This window comes from Alligator sinensis, unplaced genomic scaffold, assembly GCF_000455745.1.
Source record: "Alligator sinensis unplaced genomic scaffold, ASM45574v1 scaffold2168_1, whole genome shotgun sequence".
NCBI lineage: Eukaryota > Metazoa > Chordata > Crocodylia > Alligatoridae > Alligator > Alligator sinensis.
The window spans coordinates 28,012-53,145 of record NW_005843215.1 but is presented as its reverse complement, the minus strand read 5'-3'; the positions used below and the strand labels follow the sequence as shown (position 1 = coordinate 53,145).

The 25,134-nt window shown below is 49.7% G+C and overlaps 1 protein-coding gene across 2 annotated transcripts in view; it reads left to right on the top strand.

Moving 5' to 3' along the window:
• The window catches only part of TBKBP1 (TBK1 binding protein 1), a 52,752-nt gene that overhangs the window by 12,637 nt on the left and 14,981 nt on the right, over positions 1-25,134 (top strand). For both annotated transcript variants that reach the window (XM_006037981.3, XM_025194466.1), the window contains exons 5-7: positions 447-600; positions 3,739-3,935; positions 4,863-4,924. In XM_006037981.3, coding sequence (XP_006038043.1) covers positions 447-600; positions 3,739-3,935; positions 4,863-4,924 — 413 coding nt within the window. The remainder of the gene's footprint in view (positions 1-446; positions 601-3,738; positions 3,936-4,862; positions 4,925-25,134) is intronic.

The window sequence follows — 25,134 nt, the reverse complement described above, 5'->3', positions numbered from 1 at the left end:
TAAGCTCCCAGATCCCTCTGTGCCTTGGAAAAATTCCTCTCAGAAATGGACTTGGTTTAGCCAATAAATCTCACAGGTGTTTGTATACTTTGCTAAGGGAGGGAGCTCCCCTTCTACCTCACGTTGCTCCATACAGGAAGAGTTACAAGTACCTACCTTGTGCTTTTAGCTCTGGATGCCCCCAGTTCGCTCTCTGGAGTGCCGATCAAGATGGCAGCCATGCTTTTTGCACTGGAGCTCTTGCACCTCTGTTTGGAGTCTGCAGCTCCAGGTACCTCACTAGGGCAAAAGGCAAGAGAACCGGGTGTATGTGCAAAAGGTCTTGAATGCATTCGTCAGGATTCCTCTCCTCTGGCACCTGAATGAGGCTACGTGTGCAGCATGGGAGGTGTGCCCGGCAGGGAGGTCTTCCTTCACCCTGTCTTTCTCCACGCCCCATTCCCCAGAGAGCCTTGGTGGAAACGCACGTGAATCGCATCCGGAACCTGGAGCAGCAGCTGAGGCAGCGAGATGGCAGCTCCTTCCAGAACCTTAACTCCCAGCTGCAGAACCAGGAGGTCCAGTACTTGTCACTCCATGGCAACCCTGCCTTGACGCATGGTGAGTCTTACATATCTGCCCCAGGAAAGGCTCTGGTCTTCTGAGGGGGACTCAGTGCAGTGCCAGCCACTTTGTAGGAACCCGAGGACTTGTGTTCTCATTAGCTAGGGTCCCCAGCTCCTTCTAAGCCACCTTTCTGCCTCTGGTATTCTGGGACAGCCAACAGCTTGCTCAAGCTGTGCTGTTTAGAGCAGCCTGATGGCTGCTCTAACTTGCACACTGCTTTGCATGAACCCATACAAGCCCTGGGAAATACGGGATGGTTGGAGTACACTATGTTGCAGCCAGGTCCCTGTTCTTGGCCCTTTTCCCCCTGCAGCATTCTTCTCCCCTTCCCCCCCCCCCCCCCCCCCCAATTCCAGGGCCACAAATAAGGGAAGTGTAATCTCCCCACACCCAGGGAAGTTTCTTAGATCTGTTTATGGTCCCTTTATGCTGCCAGAGAAGTATGAGAGGAACCTGAGCATGACTGGGACTATTCAAGGGAGTACCTGTCACTGTCCTAAGGATCCCAAAGTGCCTTGCGAAGGAGCCTGGACATTATCATCTTTTCTTTCCACACATGGAGGGACCCAGGCCCAGAGTATACAACTTCCCCAAAGGTGGCAAGATAGGGGCAGAATTGTGGCAGCAACATAGGAGTCTAGGCTGCCAATCCCTTTGCTTTAAGCACTGCACCACACTACTGCAAGGACTCATTGCGCTTCCCCTAGCAAGCAAAAGTCAGCTGTCAGACCTATCGTGTTTCCAGCCAGGCCAAGTAGGCTCCTGGTAGCATGGGGCTGCTGGAGACTAGGATTGGCTGTGCAGTGAGCAGAGCGGGGTCTGAGTCAGAAGATATGTTTGCTAGTTCAGTGCAAGGCCTTGGACACATGATGTCTCCATAGACTCCCAAAGGCTCAGTTTGCCCAGTTGTAAGTGGTAGGGAATAGAGTTTGCCCAAGAAGTGGTTTGAGACCTTTGTATCAGAGAGGCTTCTGCTTTGGCCCAACTGCTACCCTATTGGAACAGTTCTGGGTAGTGCTACCAGGCTACGGAGTAGACTCCAGTCACCAGCTGTCCAACAGAGAGGGACTAGTTCAAGCCCTTCCTATGCTGGAGGGCTGCCAGCTCCAGCCAGAGCCTCCTGTACAATGCAGGCTGTGGGGTTACTTTCTGTAGTTCCAGCCTGACAGCTGCAGGGTGGTGGGGGTGTCAGCATTTCCCTCGCAGTTGATTTCATCCCACTGAAAATAGCACTCAGGACAGCATGGGGTCTGCTCCCCAAAGGAATTGGAGGCTGGGATGCAGAAGCAGCCTAATCCCATGTCTCAACATGTAATGCTTTCCAGCCAGCAGAGGGTGCCACAGCCCCTCTGTTTGTGGGTTCCACCTTCTGTTTCTCAAGGCTGCCACAAACTCTTTTCAGACCCCTCCCCACCTGCCCCATAGCCAGAAACACTGATTCTGTTGTGACAGCTCCGGGGAATGAGATTGCCCAGGCACTGGCATCTGAATGTGATCCCTTCTGGGTCACGGCGCCACATGTGGAGTCTGGTGGACCTGGTCCCTCCCCCCGCCTGTCTAAGTGCTGGCTGCGCACAGACACACACACAGCACATTTAGTGCCAGGTCAGCGCTCCAGAGAGCAGGAGCTGACGAGAGCTGGATCCTGGGCACAGAGCAGTCTGGGTGGAGGCAGGGCTGGAGCTGGCAGAGCCAGGCAGTATCTTGGGGCTCTGCTGGGAAGGTTGGGGGGGGCGGCGTCCACAGTACACGGCCTGTAATTGGAGCTCACCTCACTGAGACTGCATGCCCAGGAAGGCACTTGGAGGGAGCAGGCGCTGAGTCAGACCTGCTGAGTCGCAGCTTCTGCTCCCCAGCTGACTTGCTGACTTGCTGCCTGCCGGGAGGGGGTGAGGAAAGCAATTGCCTTTGCACTCTCGTTAGCATCCGGATCTCCAAGCAGGGGAACCGGGTTGTGCTCCAGGAGCTGGTCACCATTTCCCCCACCCAGTAGTGTCACAGGCAGGGAGAGGCTGAGACACCGCCCAGGGGAGGCGACTTGCCCAAGGTTCTGTCGCAAGGCAATGGCAGAACCAAACGTAGGGCTTGATAGCAGGTCTAGGCTGGGGTCCCTGTCTCCCTTCATACTACTGCAGAAGTGGGGCACAAAGCAAAGCTGCTGCCTGGCAGCTGACTGTGGGCTTCTGCTACTGCTGGCTTTGCTAGTGAGTCCTGAGGACTGTGGGGGTCACTGGTGCAAAAGATGCCTATGCCCACTTCAGTGAGTACTCCTGCAGTAGGAAACAGGCTGCTCTGCTTTCAGATTTACCTCCACCCACAGCAGTCTCTTGCCCCACCTTCCCCCTTTCCCAACCAACCACCAGCCACCACTTTGGTCCTTTAGCAGAGGAGGCTTCCAGGCTGAGCTATGGTGTAATAGTGATGCTGTCCTCGCTGCAGCAGCTTGATGCTCAGTGGTGTGAGCTGCTGCGGCAGATGCCTGCCTTCTGGCATAGTTAAAGAAAGGGCTAACTGAACACCAAGGATGAGGCTGCCATCTTGAGGGCGTGAGGAATGCAGCCAGATCCTCAGCGGGTGCTAATAAGCATGGCTGCATTGACATGAGTAGAGTTATGCTGATGTAAGCTAGCTGGGGATCTGGCCCTTGGTTCTATCAAGCCAGTGCTCTCAGAGGCAAGTGGCAGTCTGGACACCAGTTCTTGGAGCAGAACTGTGCTACTCAAGGCCCTGTGGATCACTGATGTGTGTGTGTGTATGCACTTGTGCATGTGTGTGTATGCATATGTGTGGATGCATGCATGAATGAATGTGTATGTGCACACCTCCCTGGCTGCTGAGCAAGTTATTACTCTTGTAGCCAGAGCTGCAGCTTGGCACTTGGGTCTTTGCTGTGCATTGCAGTGTCCACATATGGTCATGGCCAACTCTGCTCAGATCTGAGAGTTCTGGTATTGGCTCATGAATTGGCTGTGAGCTCCTTTCCCTGGGGCCCAGGGATCCTCTCCTGGAACTCCTTCTGACAGCAAGGTGTGGTAGCAATGGCCAGTGAACACCAGCCAGTTCTGGGGTGGGGGTCTGCCCCCTCCCTCCAGCACTGCCCTGCAGCTGCACTGTCCCCTCCCTCCTTCTCAGTGCTAGACCGCTCGATGAGCTGGCAGAGCCCCCGGAGCCTGGAGCAGCCCAGCGAGCTGGAGGTGCGGAGGCTGGAGGCCCAGCTGGAGGAGGCCAGGCAGGAAGCGCAGCACTCACAGCACCGGGAGGAACAGCTGAAGGGCGAGTGTGAGCAGCTTCAGGCTGAACTCAAGCAGCTGCAGGAGACCCGGGCACAGGTGAGCGAGGTGGCAGGGCACCATGGTGTGGCTTATTGTGTGGGAAGGGGCCCTCACCTGTTCTGGGGTTATGTGGAAAAAGGTCAGCCATGGATATGTCAGGAGACCATCACGGGATGTCTGCACACTGCCTTTTCCTCCCTCCCTGCCCACCCAGCTTGCTTGGCCTGTCTGGCCACCTGGCCTGCCCGGTACCAGATTCTACCATGTCTCACACTGGCTAAATCTGGAGCATCCTCAGTGACCCTCATGATGGTGCAGAGCAGTAGTGTAACTAGAGTGGGGCGACTGGGGTAGCCATCATTGCCCCCATGTGTCCCGCTGCCCCGGGCGCCTGGTTGCTTTGTTACTCCTCTGGTTCAGTCATGGTATGCAGCTGGCAGTGAGAGCCACTACCTCTAAATTGGAACCCAAATCCCCAAGTACCTGGAATTGTTAGTGCTGCTCGTTCCCTCCTAGAAGGAGTCCTGCTTGGAGAAGGGACCTTGTTTGTCCCTGGCAGGGATAATGGGATTGGGAGGCCCCTTCTGGGGGTCATTTTGCTGCAGGGGAGAGGAATGGGGCAGGTGGAACCTGTTGTCCATGGCTGCAGCACAGAGGCGAGCCTGGCATTGGCCCTGTGGGCTTCATCCATAGTGCCAGCTGCCTTTGACCTGAGACGCAACGCCCTTGGCACAACCCTGGCTACAGATCCAGTGACGGGGGTCATCACATGTGTAGTAAGAGTCTGTGTCACCTAGTTAGCTTGCTCTAGGGCTGTCCCTGCCTCGCAAAGCCAGGGGAGAGATGGGACAGCCAGTTTCTGGGAGTCACTGGTATTAATGGGAATCCTAGAGACTGGAGTGAGAGGAACTGGAAGGCAGGTGAGGCTGGTCTATGGTGAGGGGACACAGCAGACCTTAAGAAGGGGTGTCTGGTGTTCCCTAGGACCTGGCAACCAGTCAGTCTGAGCGGGACATGGCCTGGGTGAAGAAAGTCGGCGATGATCAGTAAGTGCCCTGTTGTGCAGACATACATACCCCCCTGTAAGGTGGGGAAGGGGGAGAATTCCTGCCCTCCTCTGCTTCCATGCATGAAACACTGTGGCCGCATCAGCAGGGCAAATGGCCTGGGCAGAGGCAGGCCCTAGGTGCCCCTTTCTGGTGGCCCAGCAGCCTTGGCCTGGCACAGCCTTTGGAGGGTGAGATGGCAGTGAAAGGGGCCCTCCCCCTTGCTGTCAACCAGCTCAGTCAGCAATGCCCATGCTGGAGAGCCAGGGGCTTCAGGGTCATGCCCTGAGTGTTGGTTTTCCTCAGAAAGAGGCCATTAATCAGATGGAAACTCTGTGGCAAGCCTGCCCTGGAGTTCAGTGCAGGAGTGATGCTTGATTTCCACCCCCGCCACCCTCCCCCCTACTCCCCTCGGGTCTCCATCCTTTTTGGAGGGGGTGGGCAAGGGGGGCCATTGTGGAATGCCCGAGAAGCAGATGACTTGTCTCTGGGATGGGATGGGGGCAGCCAGGCATCCTGCAATCAACAAGAGCTGTAGAGGCAGGGCTGCCCAGAGAGCCAGGTCCTCTCTGGTACCTCAGGGTAGGCTCCTGGCAAAAAGCAGGTGCTGCAGACTGTTGAGGATGTGGCTAGGCATAACAAGTCTTTTCAGGAATAAGAAAGGATCCTGGGAATCCTGGCTTGTAGGTTCCCCTGCTGTAGTCACTGTTTTCTTCAGTGTTAATTGGCACACGGTTGATATCCCCCACAGCCCCAGCGCTGGCCCACCCAGGAAGGGAAGATGCCCAGCTGCATTAAGTGCCCTTCTTCTGCAGACTCACAGTAACATGAAAGCCCCTGCTGGCAAAACAAATTGATGCTGATAAGGGTCCTCCACTGGTGAGCTCTCACTAGAGAGCTCAGGTCTCAGGGATGTGTCTGAGGAGGAGACACAGGCCATTAGTCCCAGCCTCTCCCGCTGAGTGGAAGCTCCTGGGGTCCTAGAGCTTCTTTGCCTCTTCCACGCAGGCCTGGACTGTTTCACTTGGATGCAAGGTGCTACATGGGTTAGCACTGCAGCTGCTAAGCCGGCACTGGGGATGCAGCTCTGCCTGAGTGGGATGTGTGGCGCAGGAGGCCTGCAGAGGACAGTGGGGAATGCAGTGTAGGCGTGCAAGATCTTGTGGGGGGGTCTGTGAGGAGCACAGGAGTGTCTCAGGTGTCCCTAAGCAGCCCCTCGCTGCCCTGGTTGTCATGGGGGTTCTTTCTCCACCGAGCAGTGGTGGAGGGCTGAAGAGGAGCCAGCTAGAGCCACTTTGAGTCACTTTTGCTCCAAGCAAAAGAATAGCGTTACTGTTGTTTAGGCCTAATGTGGGGACCAGAAGCTCTCCTGGAGGCCACAGGGGGGTTGAACCAGCAAAGAAGGGATCCTGTAGGACATGCTGCATTGCCATACTGCCTCATTTCCCCCACCCCTGTCAAGTCTGCACTGCCCATGGTCTGGGCATCACAGGTTATAATGGGACCCGGGATGCAGTATTACAGGTGTGATAACAGGACCCAGGCTGGGTGTGGTGGTTTCTAATGGGACCCAGGCCAGGCACTCCAGGTATTATAAAAGGAGCTGAGAAAATATAGTGAGGTAGATAGATACTCCAGAAACACTTTGATGTGCAATGGCTGGAAGTGGATTGGTGTCTTTCAGGGAAAAGAGTGCATGTGTGAGGTGATCTTGGTCCAGTTTCTAGGTGTGGGGCACTAAGAGAAGCTACAGCTTCTCTCTGTCTCCACTGTCATGGCACATGCTGTATGTAGGAGCCTCATCCTGTGTATTGGCAAAGCCAAGCCTCTGTACCTCTGTCCTCTCCAGCCCCAGTAGATTTGTGCCACCTTTTGATGCCAGGGGACCTTATTCCCAGCCCTACTGCACCAGCTCCCTGGCTCCAACAGGGCTGCCCCGATCATTCTCTACCTATGCAAGAGGAGAATCCAGCTTTTCATGCCCATCGTGAGTGAGGTGTGTGGCAGCCTCTGGTTTCCCACGTGACCTCTTTCCACTGTGCAAGACTCAGCACAGTCCTTCCATCAGTGCAGTCTCCTTGGGAGGGACACAGTGGTAATTAAGCTACAGCAGCGTTGTTCCCCATCCCTGGAAAATAGCCCACTCCCGCCTGCTGGCAGTAACCTCTGGGTTTCCACCGCCTCCCCGCTCCCCTCCTCCTCCTGATTATTACCAGCTTGGTAAACACTTGACATGTTTCCAAGCTAGCTCCTCCGCTCACAGGGCTTATTACTGGATTCCCTCTTTCATTATCTAGCCTCTGCTGGGAAGCCCTCCCCAGGGGATCCCACGGCTTGTTTCCTGAACGCAAGGCCATGCCAATCCCAGTGCGGCTGTTACAGATAACCACAGGGCTAGCTTTGAAGGCTGGATAGAGCTTGCAAAGTGTGGATAATATGGGACAGCCCTACTGAGGAATTCTTAACTCCTCCTTATTCGGGAGGAGTTTCTGGATAGGGACATTTTCTGCAGAGAACATGAGACTTGGAGGAGAGCAAGAAAATCTGGGTACAACTGGGGGGGTGGGGGTGGGGGGTAGAGCAGGGGAATGACAGCTACTGAGATGCCAGCTGCCTAATCCTGAGGTGCTTAGAAGCTGAGAGTGGGGCTGGAGATTTGGTGGAGTTTGGTAGTGGGACTTTGCCTGTGCTGCACTGTGGTTGGGCAATGGGGACCTTGGCTGCGAGGCAATGGTGGTGGGAAGAAGCAGTGGCCAGGTCCTAGTGGTGACCTGCTTTGAACTTGACCTGGCCCATCAGGCCTGCTGTCAAAAAATGCTGCCAACTGCCATGGGTGGATCTAGGATCGAGGCAAGGAGGTGCAGCCACATCCCCTTTGGCTGCATAGCACATGCAGATGATGCTGTCTGATCTCACCAGCTGATCAGCATAGACTTTGGCCAAATCCCTGCTTTCACTTAACTCTGGCACCCAGAGACTGAACACCACTGCTCCTTGTCCATTCTTTTCACCTGCTGCTTAATTCAGCAGAGGGGAGGAGGGGCGGCAGGTAGAAGGGAGGACAAACAGCGGTGGCACTCACCCTTTGCCCTCTGTGGCAGTGTGAAAGCAGGGGCTCTGGTCTGAGCCTGAACAGACCAGCTGGTGACTGAAACTGCATTGACATGCCAGTGAGCTCAGAGAACTTGGTGTGCTACACCACACAGTCAAAGAAGGGTGCAAATGCACTGCTGCACTGGATAAGGCCATCCCATGTCCCTCCCCAACGTGTTTGTGTATGTAAAGAGCATGCTAGTCCCAAGAGGACATGCCTAGGTCTTCCTGCTTGCTCTGCTCACTAGGGCAATCTCTGGTAAAATATTAGTGCAATTTGTACCTTGTGCCACTTTGTGGTTCAGTGGTACTTTTTTGCAGCTTTAATGAATACTGGCTAATTAAGTCTCAGCACTGCTCTGAGGTGAAGCCAGGCCAAATGAGAGCTGTGTTGCCTCAGTTCTGCCTCCAGTCTGCCATAGATTTTACTTGCGAGAGTTCAGGCAAGCAGCTTCCCCACCCTGTGCCACAGTTTCTGCACTTGTAAATGTGTTTGGTGGCTCAGTGGTCTTCTTGTCTCAGAATGTGGCATTGTGAGAGTGGCATTGTGATGCTTTGAAATCCCAGGAGGTGCTTTAAGAGCCCAGAAAAGGACAATTTTCTTGCCATTTTCCAGTTGGTCTAATAAAAGGTATCATTTTGGAACCAAGTGTTCTAGTTTTTTGTATGTCTTTAAGAGCCCAAGTGACTCTTTCATCAGGTCCTGGTGTACTGATAAAGGACAGAAGTAGTGAGGGAGCAGCAACTGGGACAGGCCTAGAGTCTGCCTACCACATGCTTCCCCTCAATGGGCCTGTGAAAACCTCCTGGGTGTTTTGGGACCTCTGGGCAGGAATCGAGCAGCCATCACACCTGCATACACATATGCATTCATCCCCAGACATACAAATGCATATGTTCCCAAACCCATCGCATCAGAAGCTAAACCCTGGGAAGTCTAGGGACAGCTCTACCAGAGAGAGATGGGTCTTTATACCTCAAAGGTGCCATGCAGCCAATGACAGTCTTCTTTCCTGGGCCCTTAATGTGGAAGGGAATTGCATGGAAATAGCCATCAGAGACAACTGTATTCGCCTACCTCCTGCCTCTGAACTTCGCCCTCTTGAAGTGGATGGCAGCTGGGTTTGCTTAACTGATGACAATAGTTGTTTTACCTTGTGCTTTATGATTACTAACTTCCTCATTAGTCTTATCTCACTCTTGCTGCCTATTCATTTTAGGCAAGGGTTGTTTTTTTGTTGTTGTTGCTGTTCAGTTTCATTATAAGTGGCCTTGGCAGGGCACTACTGTGAGGAAGTTCACAGCAGTGGGGCTTTTTTTGTTCTCTTTGCAGCTTGGCCAAGGTGTGATGTGACTGCTTTTGATCTCCACTAGGCTATGCTAGGCTATTTGCATGACCTTGTTCTAAAGTAATTCTTTCAGGGTGGGGAGTGAGAATAAAATTAGTGTGAAAAGAAGCCTGGCTGGCACTCTCTCTCTTTGTGCTAAACCATGACAACCTTGAGCCTTCTGCGTCTTACCCCAGGAAGAGAAGATAAGGATTTTGAATGAACTGTAAGTACCCGTTCCCCGTTCATCAATTGATCAACTCTCCAGCAAAGTTTAGTCACCCATCATCAGGCTGTATTGGCATCTAGCCGGGTGTGTGTTTCCCCTCCCCTTCCTCCTGAGGTTTGGATGGGTGCCTGAGTTAGTAGCTGGCTCCCTGCAATGCATACGGTCTCTGCCCAGCCCTGAGTGCAACACAGGACATGGTTTGTGTCGGAGCTCTGCAGAGCAGAGGCTTGTGTGTTTGAGAGGCAGTGGCTGTAGAGTTGTGGTTCTCAACCCTTTTAGACTCAAGGCACTCCTTAGTTGATCTGAAGGCCCCTCCATAACTTTTGTGAATGGAGTGCCCCCCATTTTAAAAGCTAATATATTTATTACAGTGCTGCCTCCTTGCAGAGGGGCCAGTTGATGGGGGTGGAGCGGTGGCCAGGCAGGGACAGACCAAAATTGGATTTATCTCCTCATGCTTTGGGGCACTCTTCAGAAGATCTCATGGCATCCAGGGTGCCCTGGCATCTGGATTGAGAATCGCTGCCAGCTACAAGCCTTTTGTTCTTGGTAGCAACTCAGAGGCCTGAAATCAGGGCTCTAGTGCTCTTTCTGGCTCATTTGGGTGAAAGAACCATGTGCAGAGAGCCCTGCGGGACCCATGGGCTACTTAAATCCCATCAAAGCCTGAGAGAATCAAGAATGGGTTTAGACACAGAGAGAGTACGTTTATATGGTATGCTGCCTCCCATGACACCACCTCAGACTGATTCCCAGTGTCCAACGCTGAACTTAGTTGGACCTTTGCTTTAGTCAGGTCCTTGCAGGACTTGCTTTATGGTGGGGAGAGGGGAGGAGGACCTCGGATTTTTTCTGGCTAACTCAGTGTGTGCATTTCTCATGGCTGCTTGCTGGTTCCTATGTTTTTTTGCAAGCCGAGAGAGCTGAAAATAAAGCTGGCTTTTGCCATCCACAGGGTGTTTCTATCACTTGAACTGCCACAGGCAAGTAGGATCTTGCTGTATTTCAGCTTTGGGCACTTAATGAAATGTATAATTGCAAGTTAAAAATAAACCTCATAACTGAAAGGCTGATAAGGGACCCTTCCCGCCTTTAGTTACACGCTGACTTTATATCTGTGCTCAACACACATTGCTTTCTCATCTGTGATATTGTAACATCTCTCTGACCTCTTTGAAGTGTACAGTAGCGGTGGGCCGTGTCTTTTTTGGGGTCATGGCTATTAAAATGCTTATAGGAAGACCCCCCTGCTTATACTGACAGAACTATGCTTTTATGGGACAGTTTATTTCCCCATCTCAGATTGAAACAGGCTGCACTCATCACCCTGCAGTTTTGCTGGTGTGACTGCTTCAACATCCGTGCCCCTGCTGGCACAGCTGTGTCATATGGGGATAACACCTCATCCTGCACCAGAATAACAGAGCTATGTCAACATAAATCTATGTCAAAGACATAGGGTAAAAGTCACCCCCTCCCACTGCTAAACCAGAACAGACCCTTTTGTAGCTAGCTGCAGGATGGGTCGTATGCCACACGGGTCTGCAGTTCACATTGTGTCCAGGAGAGGGCAGTGGTGACTCAGCCACCCTAGCCCATTCATTGATTTTGTGCCACAGAGTTTGAGAACAGGTTCGCTAGTGACACAACCACTGGCAGAGTAGCACAGAAGGTGATGGCGATGGGAACAGCAGAGTCTGAATCTGACATCCAAATAGTGATCGACCCAAATCCCCCAGCTGGTATAAATCATCATGGCTCCACAGAGGTGAAGCTCAAGGCCAGGATCTTGATCTTGGTTTGGGAGGTCCTTGTGTATAATTCCACCTCCCTTGCCCCCATTTGAACCAGCTCTGAAAATAGTTACTGCAGATTCAGGTGGAATCCACAGAAGCCCTCCTGGGCTTTTAAAGAGCAAAAGTCCTGAGAAGAGGAGCTGGATTTAAACAAGCAAGGAAGGAAAGAGTAGCTGGGACGAGCTCTGCATGTAGCACGGCAAGATGCTTGCTGGTTTCCCAAACAGCTGAGTCTCTCACACTGCTAGGAAAGTGCCACAATTTCAGGGGAGCTGCAATGTTACTATGAAAGCTGGTTCTGTTCCCATGCTGCTTTTGCATTGTTGTCCACTGACATGAGCAGGATTGGACTCTGAGCTGGACCCTCAGCAGCGCTGTGTAGGTGCCACTGTGTGTCAGTGCTTGTGAGGGGCACTGTGTGGTCATTACTTCTGCGAATTAAGCCCAAGATCACAGGTGTCTTCTCTGATGGCCTCCCTAGCATGGTTTGCTTGTGGCTAGCTGGAGCTGGCTAAAGGAAGATTTCCATGGAATGAGGGAACTGATTGATTAGGTGTGTCAGACTTCCTCTCTTCGCTCCTTTTTTAACTGGAGGTGATAGGTCTCTTGTAAAAGAATTGGTTTAGTTCCATCTTGATTTGACCTCTGTCTCTCTCCACTCCCCTCTGCCTTCACTCCTGAACTTCTGGTGTAAAGCTCCATATAGTGTAAGGTCCAAAGCAGGCTGGTAAGGGACACTGCCCTGTCCTGTACACTCCCTAGTGGGTAGTTCACTTGCTAGTGCAGCAATCCCAGTCATAATGGGCCAGGACTCCACTCTGGGGCTTGTGACCCAACTTCCAGCCAGATTGTGACCTCCTATGACCTCACTGCTGGGAGCCTGCCCAGGATAATTGGATGTCTCTGGGGCTCATGACCCCACTTCTAAAGGCTGCTTCCCCTTTGGGGGGTCACAACCCCTGTGTGGAGACCTGCTGCTCTAACACTATTTGTTATTTCTAGTCAGTCATAAAACGAACCCAGAAAGGTCAGAAAAATGTCAATTGACTGGGTATTCTCCAAAAGGGAATGGCCATTTCCAAAATGATGAGTCCAAGCATTCAAAAAACCAGTGACTCAGGCCTTTATTTGGCTTCTTTTTCCTTTCCATCTCGGGTCGCTTCCTTTTGGCTTTTATCTGATGCCATAAGGAAAAAACTTTTTTTTTTGTTTTAACTGAATAGCTGAGGTTCTCCCATATTCACGTGACTCTAGGAACAGTGGCTTTATGTAAACCTAGACATCATGAAGCTGATTATAAAAATGGTGCTCAGAGCTGTGGCAGGCCAAATCCCATGCCCTGGTGAGTTTTATAATGAGAATCCTCTTATAAACCACTAAGAGCTCTACTTGAACCCACCTGTGCGCCATGAATTCTCACTGTGGTCAGCGAGAAGTTTTGTTTCTTCACATTTCTGAAGTTCTGGGCTATTCGTCTTTTTTTCCGTCTGTGGGAAGCAGATCCTGGAGTTTGCTTGAAGGACATAGAGTCCAATTATGATCTCGGTTCCACTAGAGTCAATCTGAAAATGAAGCGACTCCATACTGACATTGGTGTAACCCCAAGCAGAACTCTACCCTCCATCCCAGATGAGGGTGAGTGCTTGGCTCATGAGGTTGTGCGTAAAAATCCTGAACATATTTGAGACTCCGAGTTTCATTCACCAATCATCCTTTGTGTTATGTGGTGACGCCATTGCTTTGCTCTTCCTCCTTGCAGCCTGGAGGTGTATATAGATTTCCCACCCATGGACCTGGTCAGAGGGGTTAATCTGTTTTGTGGATCCAACAGGGGGCAATCATGTCACTAGAAGGAGTAGCCAGTGATCACTTTCCTGTACCTCCCAACCATGTGCTTTCCCCTTTTTGTAATATTAACCTAAGGAAAAGAAGGAATCCTCTGGGGTTAAATCAGCCCAACGCAAGTCAACTTGTATTTTCCTGGCATGTCAACTCTAACCTTGTCTAGGATGACATTATGATGCTGGCGAGGGGCCTCGACAATGATGTATTATTAAACAGAACAGAGCACATTTTCGCAAACTGGATTGAATCTGCGCTGCTAAGTGTAGCAAACATGCTGCCCTCAATTTGTGGACAGATATAAGATGACATGGAGCACGAGGGCTAATCCGGATGTGGCAGTGTGTGGAGGCAAAAGGTGCTGCTTGGGCTCGGGGGTCTGCTTGTTTTTGTTTTGTTTTCACAGCAAATAAAAGAAGGCGATCTACAGGGGAGTTGGTGAGCAGAGGGAGACAAAGGGATGGGTTGAGTCGGGTGTGCAGCCAAACTGAAGTATATGTAGGTCATGGAAGTCGCAGCAAACTTTCTTCTGTAAAATGAGGGGCCCAGTTCTTCCGCTCATGATTTGCCAAGATCTCATGCTGCTGCAAGTCAAGATGCTGCCATGACTTTAGGGGAGTGATGCTGATTTACACCAGCTAGGAATCTGGCTCTTTAGTGCTCTAGAGGTCATGGCCCACATCAAACCTGCACTACACTGAGTGCTATACATACGTGTAGTAAGGGACAGGTCCGGTCCTAAAAGGCTTACAGTCTAAATATACAAAGGAAGCATTACCTCCATGTTACAGGTGAGGAACAGAGGTAGAAGGAGGTTAAGTAAACTGCCAAAGATCACCAGGGAGGCTGTGGCAGAGCTAAGTCTTTTGATTCCCAGGTTGACGCTTCAAGCTCAGTGCTGTCTCCCCCACTGCATGTCGTGAGCAATTGAAAATGTGCAGTTAGAGTCAGATTTGGGTGTGGATTAAACCTGAGCCTTTTGATTTTGTGCAGGAAGCCAAAACAAGGACCATGGAGGTTTGGATACGAGTGGACAATGCTGAGATCTCACAGGCTGTTCTTGTGCTATCCGCTGTCTCAGATCTCAGGCATTCAGCTGTGTTCTGGTGCAGTTAATGCTGGGCCAAAGTCCTAGGGCAGGCCATTCTCAGGAGATTTCAGTTGCATCCAGACCAAAAGCACTTAGTGGGCAGGCATTGTCCACTTCAACTCGACCACAGTTGGAAATAGGTTTAGATCTACAGAGAGCATGGAGATGGGGGGCAGGGGGCATGTGTGTGCATGTGAGTACACAGATGTACGTGCATATGCATGCATATGTGAAAGACATCTGAAAACGATTATATTTATAAATTCCGTGGAGGACTAAGAATAACCTGGCAAGATTCTTATTTTTAAGTCAACGTTTCCAATCCAGCCATGGTTGGTGGGAACCAAAAATCATTCTCTACTGATGATGCTTCAGGGCCTAGCAGTACTTAAACGATTCCTCATTCCCCATCCCCTTTCATCAAAGGCTGTCCAAGCATGTTATAAATATTAATATGAAGACACCATAGTGTAGCCAGTTCTACAACATTTTTGCACCTTTTTGAGATTCATTGTTTTCCTTAAAGCTCCAGCTCCTGGAATCATGTGATAGTATGAGCCTCCCAGTTTAATGAGAAGAGTAAGTTTCTAGCTCTTGTAGCTGTAGAAAAAAAGCTCGAAACCATGACCTGAGCACACCCTAAAAGCCAAAAGGGAAGTAGAATGTTTGCTTCTTTAAAAATCTCATGATTTTTAATCCACTCTCATGGTTTTTTTGACCCAACTCTCAATGTGTAAAACACTTAAGGTCAGTGATGTTGATTAACCCTCATGACTTCCAACCCTTGGATCCTTGGAAGTTGCTAAATATTTTCTCCATTAAACACATGGGGAAACTGAGGTACCAGTAGGTTACGACTCACCCATGGTCACACCGTGAGTGATAGTCAAGAACAGAACCCACATCTCAAGACTCCCTGAGTAAAGTTTTAGCTTCTAGATCGTCCTCTCTTCCTTCACAGCCAAAGTCTACATGAAAAACATCCTACATTTTGCATCATAGCAGGGTTGTTCCCCCCTGCCCTTACTCCTAGGTTTCTTGATAACCTTACAAAATTGCTGAATGTGCACTAAGCCCCTTCCCTCTCAGAACGAGTGTGAGCCACCCAAATTCTGCCACTAAAAAGAGGGAGAGAGAGAGAGAGAGAAAGAAAGAAAGAAAATAGCATGTGAAAAGCCACACACACCCACTTGTCCTCCCTTGAAAAGAAAGAATTGGACTTGCTTAGTTTTAATTTTGGAACAAAACTTACCCCTTCAGGGTTTTCTTTTCTTGTAAATAAGGCTCTTTTTTGTAATCTGATCTTTTCCACCACTTTTTGGTGAAACGTAACAGTATGTGTATTTTTAATCTTTGGGTGACGTTTCTTTCTTTCTTTTTGTTGAATTAGTCATTCTCTTCTGTAGTTTACCCACAAAAGGCAGAAGGAATTTTAGATTTGAATCATACCCTTCTTGTTTCAATATTTTTCTTTTGGTTAAAGACCAAGAAGGAGATTCCTGACCTGAAAGGATTTAGGAACACAAGTTCCACTGAATGTCTGAAACTTTCCCTGTAAAAGAACAACATTTGGGGCCATATCCTCAGATGATATCAACTGAAATAGTCTCATTGTAGTCTATGGGCCAGATCCTTAGATGGAATTCATCGATTAGAGCTACTTAGTTTACATCAGCAAAGATTATGGTTCTTTCTTTTAATCAGTAATTTGTTTCTCAAGAGTCTTAGGTAGGTGTGTGCAGACAGTTTTACAAGGATCATAATAAAAACCACAAGAAGTGTAATGATGTGTGTCGGGGGGGAGAGAAATCAGAGGGACAGGAAAGATTTCAGAGGTGCTCTTTTGAAATCTCTAGCTTTGCAGGACTCTGTTCTCTTTTTATTTGCACCTTGTGCAGTTCTGACAGCACAGCAAAGCTTCTATAAAATGCTATTGCTCTGCTTTGGCAGACCGCCCTCCCGTCTACCTGCTTTGTTACTGCTGTAAACGACGGTGCATGAAACAGTGATGGGCCAACCCTGCCCCCAGGTTACCTGCTACCTGTGAGTCTGACATACCTACATAAGTACTTTTTAAAATCTCAATTACTGCAAGTGGAAATTTTTCTGCTTCCCATGATCACTCCGGAAAGCTGCTGTGTTTCGTTTGGGCTTGTAGCTCACTTCTATCCTTATTTGCTTTTTCCCGTTTTGGACAAAAGTTTCCGAGTTGTTATTTTGCACAAACTAAATGGTGGATTATTAGAAAGTCTGATGTGCCTTTTGTATTGCTAACTTGTTCCAAACATCGAAACCGTTCACGGTGGTTTTAGAATTTTGCCCTTAAACAGGAACAGACAAAAGATTAGCGACAAAAATTACATTAAATTATAATGTTTTCTTTGTGACGAAAAAGATTATGACTCCTATCCGGTAAAGCACTTCAGTGCATGCTTAACTCAAAGCACAAGTCGTCTCATTTAGTTCAATAGAATGACTGGTGTTAACAGTTAAATATGCAGCTACCTGGATTTTTCTCCTGTAAGCTCAATTTGAGATCTGTTGTTAATTCTGCTTACACAGCTGGGTCCTATGTCAGTAATGCTACATATGTGTAACTGAGCACAGAGTTTAACCCCCTTAGATCTGGGTCATGTGAAAAATGAAATAGAAATGAAAAATTGACATACGGGGCTTTTACAGACTGGCGAAGAGCTAGTGGTGAGAAATATTAGGCTAGAGAGCTATTATTCACAACTACTGGGCACTGTGAGCATTACACATGGGAATCACACGGAAGTCAGTGGGATGTGTCCTGTGAGTAAAACTATTCATGTGCGTAAGTGCTTGCAGGATTGGGCCCACAGTACTTTAACTTCATTGTTATTGGGTAAGGTACTCAGCTGGTTTAATTGGCATTGCTCTATTGATATCCATGGTTTGTTTGTTTTTCCCCTTGACTTCAATTGGCTTAGCCCTTACATATTAAAGCATTGTCATGATGTATGCTTAAAATAATATCTGTCCCACCATCCTTGGAGAGTGCTGCTTGGTTCAAACTCACTGGTATTCTGCAGAGGTCAGTCTCATTTTGAAATTGCCTGCTGGGAAATGCTGCTTGCTTGCTTTTACTTTTTTTTTTATTATTGCGTTTGCATTTTATAGACTGTTTTGTTGGCCTAAGCAGTGTAAAGGACATCCATTTGCAGAACTAAATAGCAGAGGGGCATAAAATAATCATTAGGTAAATAAATTATCCAGCGTAATTTGCATTCCAAGGGGAGAGTATCTGAGAGGCTGAGAACTGAACAAAACTTTGGTTAAGTCTGCATATGAAATAATGCTTTTGACTGGGTTGGTGAGAGAGAGAGAGGAGACGTTGTGTTACAGTAATGCATTCTTTTGCCATAGAGATATCTAGCCCTGTTCTGCGTCTGTACTGTTGTGTGCTAGGAACCTCCTAGAGCTTGAAGTTAAGCAGGCAGGGATGGGGATAATACTTGCGAGGTGCAAGGAAATAGAGACCTTTGAGGTGCTGAAGGAAATAGCTTTGTAGTTCAGGAAGGGGCGGTTTTATCACAGAGCTGGTATTGCAACAGCGGATTGAGAAAGGTGCTGCCATTCAGACAGTATAGTAAAGATCCCAACTGTATGGTCTTCTTAAAAATCCCTGAGGACCGTTGATTCAATAAGGCCACTAAACGGCCATCCTGACCTATAAAGGTACTATACGACTAACTGCCTTTCAGCAGTGGGCCTGAATGCTGGTCGTAAGTATGCTGGGGTCCTTTTGGGCTGAAGCTGCTATATTAATGCCAGTCATGTTCACTTGGTGCTGATCATGGGAAACTCCTGTTGAAGTTGCTAGCAATCGGGCAGGAAACACTGAGTTTTTAACACTTCACAAGTGACTAAAACCTCACAAAGCTCCCTGCCTGCTTGGTCTTCATCTTCTAACTGATGGGGAAACTTGGTTTAGATGTACTAGCCACTCTCAGCTGTTCCATACGTTTGGAGCTGGGAGGAGAACCTAGGCACTGTGCAACCTTGGACAAAACACTTGCCTTGGGGTTACCTATCTGGAAAGTGGATGGAATAAGAGAAGCCCCTCATGAGAGAAGGACTGAAGGCAGGAGTCACTGGGTAGAAGTCTAATGGCTTGTGTTTTGAGCAAGAGGAGACAGGATGAATGCAGTGGGAGGTCTGAGAACCCGGGCTGCAGCACTGATGCGTGTACAGCCCATTGCACTACAGGGGCCTGGGCATATGGGAACGCTTGCTCACTCCTTCCGCTTTCTTTCTCAGGCCTGGCCATTTCCCCTCCTCCCCAGTGGCTCTGGTTCACACTGTTGCTTTGCCCACCTTCCCACCCACGTGGAGATGTTAGATAAGGCTGTGGTTGATGCATTTATTTTTTTTTGCTTGTTTACCAAGTCTGTTCCTTGGCCCTGCTGCCTCAACTCTTTTTGGCAGGGCTCGGGCAAGCTGTCCCTCTCTCGTGCTGTGGGGTGGGAGGGGGTGGTGCTTCAGGGAGGCAGGTGCTAGAGTGTCTAGCAAAGCAAAAACCCCACAGTGCTTGCAGCCAGAGTGCTAACTCCAGGGGAGCAGAAACTCCGCTCCAGTCCCTAGACACTGGATTCATTCTAATTTAGCTCTTCCATTTTCTCACCATCATCCTGTAGTAGACACAAAAGGAAGCAGAGTGCAGTTATTGAGAGGAAGGGCTAAAATCCTGGCTCCACTGAACCCTGTGGCAAAATTCCCAGTGAATTCCATGGGATGAGAGTTTTAACCCAGGATTCATGGGTTCTACCTGTGGCCCTGCCAGTGACATGCTGTGTGGGCAAATCACTGCCCTTCTTCTTTGGTTTGCTAGCCCTGCTCTACAAGGGAAGAGTTTAACCAGTGTAAATAGGTATTACATTCCCACTGCAATCAAAGGTATCTGCAGCACGGGGAAGGCAAACTGGAGTGAGCTTTAATCTCTCTAGCCCAGGTACGAGTACAAGCTAGCAGCCTAAGTATGTATGCGTTCACAGCCTGCACTGAAGTCAGTGCTTTCGCTGCTAGTTACCTGTGCTAGTTAGGTTCCAGCTAGTGAGAGTATGTTTGCCCTGGTTGCAGTCGCACCCCCAGCGGCTGTGAGGACAGGCCCTATGTTGGGAACAGGTGTGATGATGCTTACGGTATTGCACTCACACCTCTGCTTGCAGGGTACACAGACCTTATGGTGGGAAAGGGTGTGATTTTTTGTTTCAGCTGACACAGCTTTGCCAGCACAAGCCCTACTGGGATGCAGCTCTGTGGGTAAAACTGCACTTTCCCCTGGGACAGTTCATGCTGATTCCCAAATCGGTTCAGCTCTACAGACCCACGTGCTTCTCTCTTTACCCTTTGTTTTTCTGCCTTAGGTATACTGAGCCGGTTACAGTGGCCAGACTTTCTCTATTGCAGGTGTGGTCTTCCCCTCGCAGTGGAGCTCACAGGGCTCATTGTTCTGGGTAAACCGTCCTTTTCTCATTGTATTTCATTTCCTACAGCAGGGGGTGAAAGCCTTGTTCAAAAGGTGGGCCAGCACTTGTGACATGGCCAGCACTGGGCCACTGATCCCCACTGCTGCACCCTCTCTGCAGCATCCCAGCCACCTGCTGTTGCATCTGCAGATTCCCCTCCTGAAGGGCAATAGGAAGGACAAATCTGGTGACAAGGGGTAGTGCCAGCTACTCTAAGGGGCACAAGAAAGCTGCAGAGAGGGTGCTGGGCAGGGGGGATCAGGAGCACAGTGCAGGACAGAGCAGGGTTGCATGCTGGGCCAAGCTGCGTGTTGCTAGTCTCCTGGGCCAGAGCCAATTACTGCACAGGCTGGATCCAGCCCACGTGCTGTAGGCAGCCAACTTCTAGAGTACATCTGTATTCTGGCAGCACGGAGCTCAGTAAACCCCATCCACTTGCTGTGTGCGCAGCAACCCTGGCAGTGAGGCAGTGTGGATGCCATAGGGTGTGCTCTCAGCTGCTGAGGGAACCCTGGGTGTTCAGGGCAAAGCAGCGGTGCACTGAAGTATGGGTGTGCTCACTGCCTCCTTTCCAGAGGTGACCTGGGTGGATGGATAGGGCTTATTGCTTTTAGGGAGACACACTCTGAATTTCCTTCCTCTGTAACAGGGAAAAGTGAAATGTGACTTTATGAGGCTAGAATTTGCCAATGAAGCTCAAAGGCAAGGCCATAAACCCCTGGGTGTAGGGCTTAGAGCTGGCTGGCTGGACAATGCTGTAGACCAGGGGCGGGCAATTATTTTGGGTGGAGGGCTGCTTACTGAGTTTTGGCAAGCCATCGAAGGCTGTGTGACAGGCAGCCAGGGGCAGATTAATATAAATTTTCTAAATTTTTTAGGGGTCCCGCAGGCTGGATTTTGTCCACTCCTGCTGTAGACGTTATCATTACAGTTGCCTGGCCCACCCTTGGTTTTACACGGACAGGTGGGAGTAGCCTGCACTGATGCTAAGTGTGTGCCTGAGCCAGACTTTCCCAAAGAGCTCAGCACCCACAGATAGCCTACCTGCAGAGCTCCTTGGAAAATCCTGGCTTCTCTCATGGCCAAATGGGGCCCCTCTGTTGAGGCCTTCCTTCCCTACCCACTCCTGCTTTGCTCCTTCAGAGGGAAATAGGAGCAGGCTCCTCCCAGCTCCTCATGCTGGCTTTGTATCCTCGAGCAATCAGCCCGACGAACTCACACAGGAGCTGAGTGACTGCAGAGCAATCTGACAGGACAGCTATCACCTCAGCTAGTTGCAGCGGCCTTGGCTATGGCACATTGCCTGGTGGAGTGTAACTCAGAGGCCTGGCTGTGTTTGTGAGCCAGCAGCAGGGCAACTCCAAGGAGCCATTGACAGTACAGGTGGGAGGGACGTTCCATTGATGTTTTTCAAGCCTCAGCTCCTGGAGTCATGGGATGGGCTTGAGAATCTCAACTGTTGTTCGGTTTTAAAATGAGTTGATTAGCCTGATGAACAGGCTGGAGCACACAGGGGCTTAGAGGAAGAAAGCAAAGACCATCCCCACAAATGTATTACTAAACAAAAAGAAATCCCCAGATTTTCAAACCAATATCAGGATGGGGGCGGGGGGGCAGACTTTAACTCTCTTTAAAATTTGGGGTTCATGATACTGCGCCAAGGGTGTGTTCAAACCAGAATTTGGGCCTGATCCCTTGAGCCAAGTGTGTCTGCACATTCAGTCAGTCTCATAGCTGGGGTCTAGGACCGGACCCCCTCAGTTAGGGTCAGGGTCCACCCCCAGAGCCAGACTCCCCTCTCACTGACATCAGTGTAAATCAGGGCTAGCTGCACTGAAGCTGATGCTCTGATATTAGAGAGAAAAGGATTGGGCTAAGCAGTTCTGTGGTCGGGCCTATCTCTTGTTATGGAAGTGATTGTGGTCAGGTAACATCAGTCACATAATAATAACGCTGCTACCCAGCCTTCTCATAGCAGCACTTGTCAGGAGTAGATCTCAAAGCCTTTTACCCATTAGGTCAGCATCATTATCTCGCTTTACAGATGGAAAAACTGAGGCACTCCGATGCAATGCAACTTGCCCAAGGTAGCAGTAGTGGGGCCAGGGATACCTCCCAAGTGTCCCCAATCCCAGTCTAGGGCTGTGTCCACAGGGAAGTGCAGTTTTCCTGTAGACAGAGCTAGAGGCTAGACCACAAGAGTTTTGGAGCAGGTGTTTTTGGTTGAATAGTCTGTTCCCTGGATGCATGCATTCATATATGACTGAAGGGTCGAGGCACGGTGGGTAAAAATCAGTGTGTTGCCTTTCATCACGGCTGTGAGTTTGGTGCTCACCAGGGCACGTGCCCTTCAAACACTGGAGCTTGTCTATCCCTACAAGGTTCATCAAGAATAGACGAACCCATCTTTCAGTGTAGCTCATCGGCTTCTCCCCAGCCCTTCATTAGCAAGAGCCACTAATTTCCTCAGAAGGCAACCTGAGTTTTGCAGAAGGAAGCATCCGTCCTAAAAATAGGTAGCAGTTCTGTTTTCAATAAGAGAGATTTGGTTTTTAAATTGGGTGCTTTTATCACTGGGGGAGAGAGGTGTTTTTGAGGCACCCAAGACATTTTGTCTGGTTTCTTTGCGTCAATCTTCTCCCTCCTGCCAGAACTTCAGGAACTTCTGACGCTGCAATATTGGGCAGCACCTGCTCATTATAATCATAGCAATTAAAAAAAACAAAACAGAGATAAAGCTGAATAAGTAATCTCCTTGCACATATTTTCTGTATGTACAGCATCTTCCACCCCAAAGCACTTCACTGACCATGTTTATTTGTATGGCAGTTGCACCCACCTGGGAGTAGGCTCGGCAAGGGGCTGTATATAATGTAGTGTAAGAGATAGAACCTACCCCCAAGCTGCCTTGAATAGACAGAGCAGGTAAAAGGGGAAAGAGATAAAATAGTTTGCCCAGGAGCAGGTAATTGGCAGACTTGAGAATAGAGGATAGGGGTGCTCTAGCCACTAGACAGTATTGCTGTTCTTCTACACTGAAATGTAGCCATTGCTGGGCTGGGCAAGTGCTATAGGATCCTTATTGAAAAAAAAATCATGTCAAGACTCCCTTAAATCATCTGCTATAAAAAAAAACCCCAATTTGTTTCAGTTGTATCTGGGTTGTATTTCTGGGTGCTTGAACCTTCAGTCTTCCTGGGCTCATCTTTTTTGGGTTTTCCTCCACAGCCACAAGAGCTAAGAACTTACTTCCAGCGAAGGAAAGAAAGGCAAAATTCTCCTGGATTCCCTTGACTCCAGGAGCTGGGGCTTTGGGCAATGCACTCAGCTGTCCTGAGTCTTCTGATGAAACAGTGAGAACTGGTTGTATTGTGAGAGGCAATGTGTAAGGGGAGGGGAGGGAATTGTTTTGCTTTGTTTTTCGTTGCCCAGGCCTTCTTCCTGTGGTGCCAGGGAATCTTTGATGATATTTCTTCCCTCACACAACCCTGCCAACCAGACCCTTCATGCTTGGCCCTTTCCCTCTGGTGTTAGGTAGGGGCATTCATCCAGATCGCCATGCTGTGTTCACATGTACTCCATCACGCTGTGTTCCTGCTTCCCCTCCCCACCTTGCAACTCCAACCTTCCATGCAAAGGGAAGAAGGGAGGTTACCATTGAGCATATGCAAACAAACTCTTGGCAAAGACTGCAGTTCAAAGGGGGTTGAATTGGAGACAGCGTTTGAGAGATGGGTTCAATCCAATCCCATCCTGCCAGCATTCCCCCACCACTTGGAAATTTGCAAGTGCTCCCTCCATCTTTATAATGTGCCAGATTGAACTCTTGGGGCAGAGACAACCGGAGCTTCTTGGATTGCTCCCAGGCTGGGAAGTATCTGGAGTAAGGAGGTGCCCAGCTCCGCCGTCTTTGCTCATAGCAGGTGGTAGGGGTTCCTCTTCCTTCTTTCAGGTTAGGCTAAAGTGTGCAGCTGCACAGCTCCCCCCACCTTCTCTGGTAAGGTAAGGACCTTCCCCCACACCCTTACTGTTTTAATCCACATTGGCCTCTGAGCTAGCCAGTTCTGCCAGTGCCCCCTGCTGAAAATCCAGATTGGGATCGGATCAGGTGGGGGCTCATTCATTTTGCCTTCCTGTTTACTTCACAGCTGTTGTTTGCAGAGCCAGGGGGCAGCTTAGGAGGCACATTATGGACCCACCTTGCCTGCCCCTTCCCTGATATCAAATGCCCATGGTCTAGTCCCTGCCCCACCCCATCCCCTCCTGTTTCCACACCTCAGATCCTGGGAAGTTCCCTGCTGTGGTACGTGGCTAAGAACATAGTGTGAAGGAAGAGCTGGGGGAGTGGGTGGGGGCAGGGTTGACCACAAGCGTTATTAAAAGGGTTGAGGCTTGTGGGTCTGGGGAGGAAGCAGAAGCAAAATAACAAGAGTAAAAGCGAGCGTAGGAGCTGGCACAGCTGCAGCCTCAGCCCAATTTCCCATCTTGGCATGCAGGCCCCGTGAGAGACTTGGAGTGTGTGCAAGTGTGTGCATGAGTTGAGAGCAAATTATTGTATCGAGAAACTGGCTACAGTTAATTGGTGCTTCCCTCTGGCTTGTATCAGGAAAAAAAATATTAATACTAGTGTGACACCAGGCAGTTTGAGTATTCCTGGGGGCCCCCATGGCACAGGCGGGTGCTGGGCCTTCCACATTGCCAGAGACGCTTTTTGAAAGCAGGTAGCTTCTGTGTGCCCAGGCATGGGGTTTGATGCCCCGAATGCTCCCATTTTACCTCCTGGTTAATCATGCCCACTTATCCTGCTGTCCAATCTGGTACCTTTTTATTTGGCTAAAGCAGATCTCCCAGATCCAGATATCTTTAAATCAAGAAAGGCATCCAGGCTGGATGTATAGACTCAAAAGATGGAGAGTCCAGTGCTTCCCCTGGGGAGCATGCTCCAGTGGGCAATCACCCTTGCGTGTTAAAAATGTTTGCCTTCTTTCTTATTTAAATCAGTCTGGCTCCAAGGTCCAGCTGCTGCTTTCTGTTATGGCTTTTCCCACTGCATTAGTGACCTGTTTAGTTCCCAGTATTTTCTACCTGGGAAGATACCAATGCTCTGTAATCAAGTTCTCCCCATCCCTACCTTGGTTAGACCGTATGAGCCAGTGGGCAGAGCGCTGTGCTAGGATTAAGTTTTCCACCCTGTATCTGGCTTTTTAGACTCCAAGCTCTGTGGGGCAGAAGCCACCTCTTGCCATATTTGTAGGTAGTGCCCAGCAGCTTGGGGACCCAGAGGGATTCAGCTGTTATAGAAATAAATAACCAGTCACAGAAATGGGAGTGGTTTAGAGG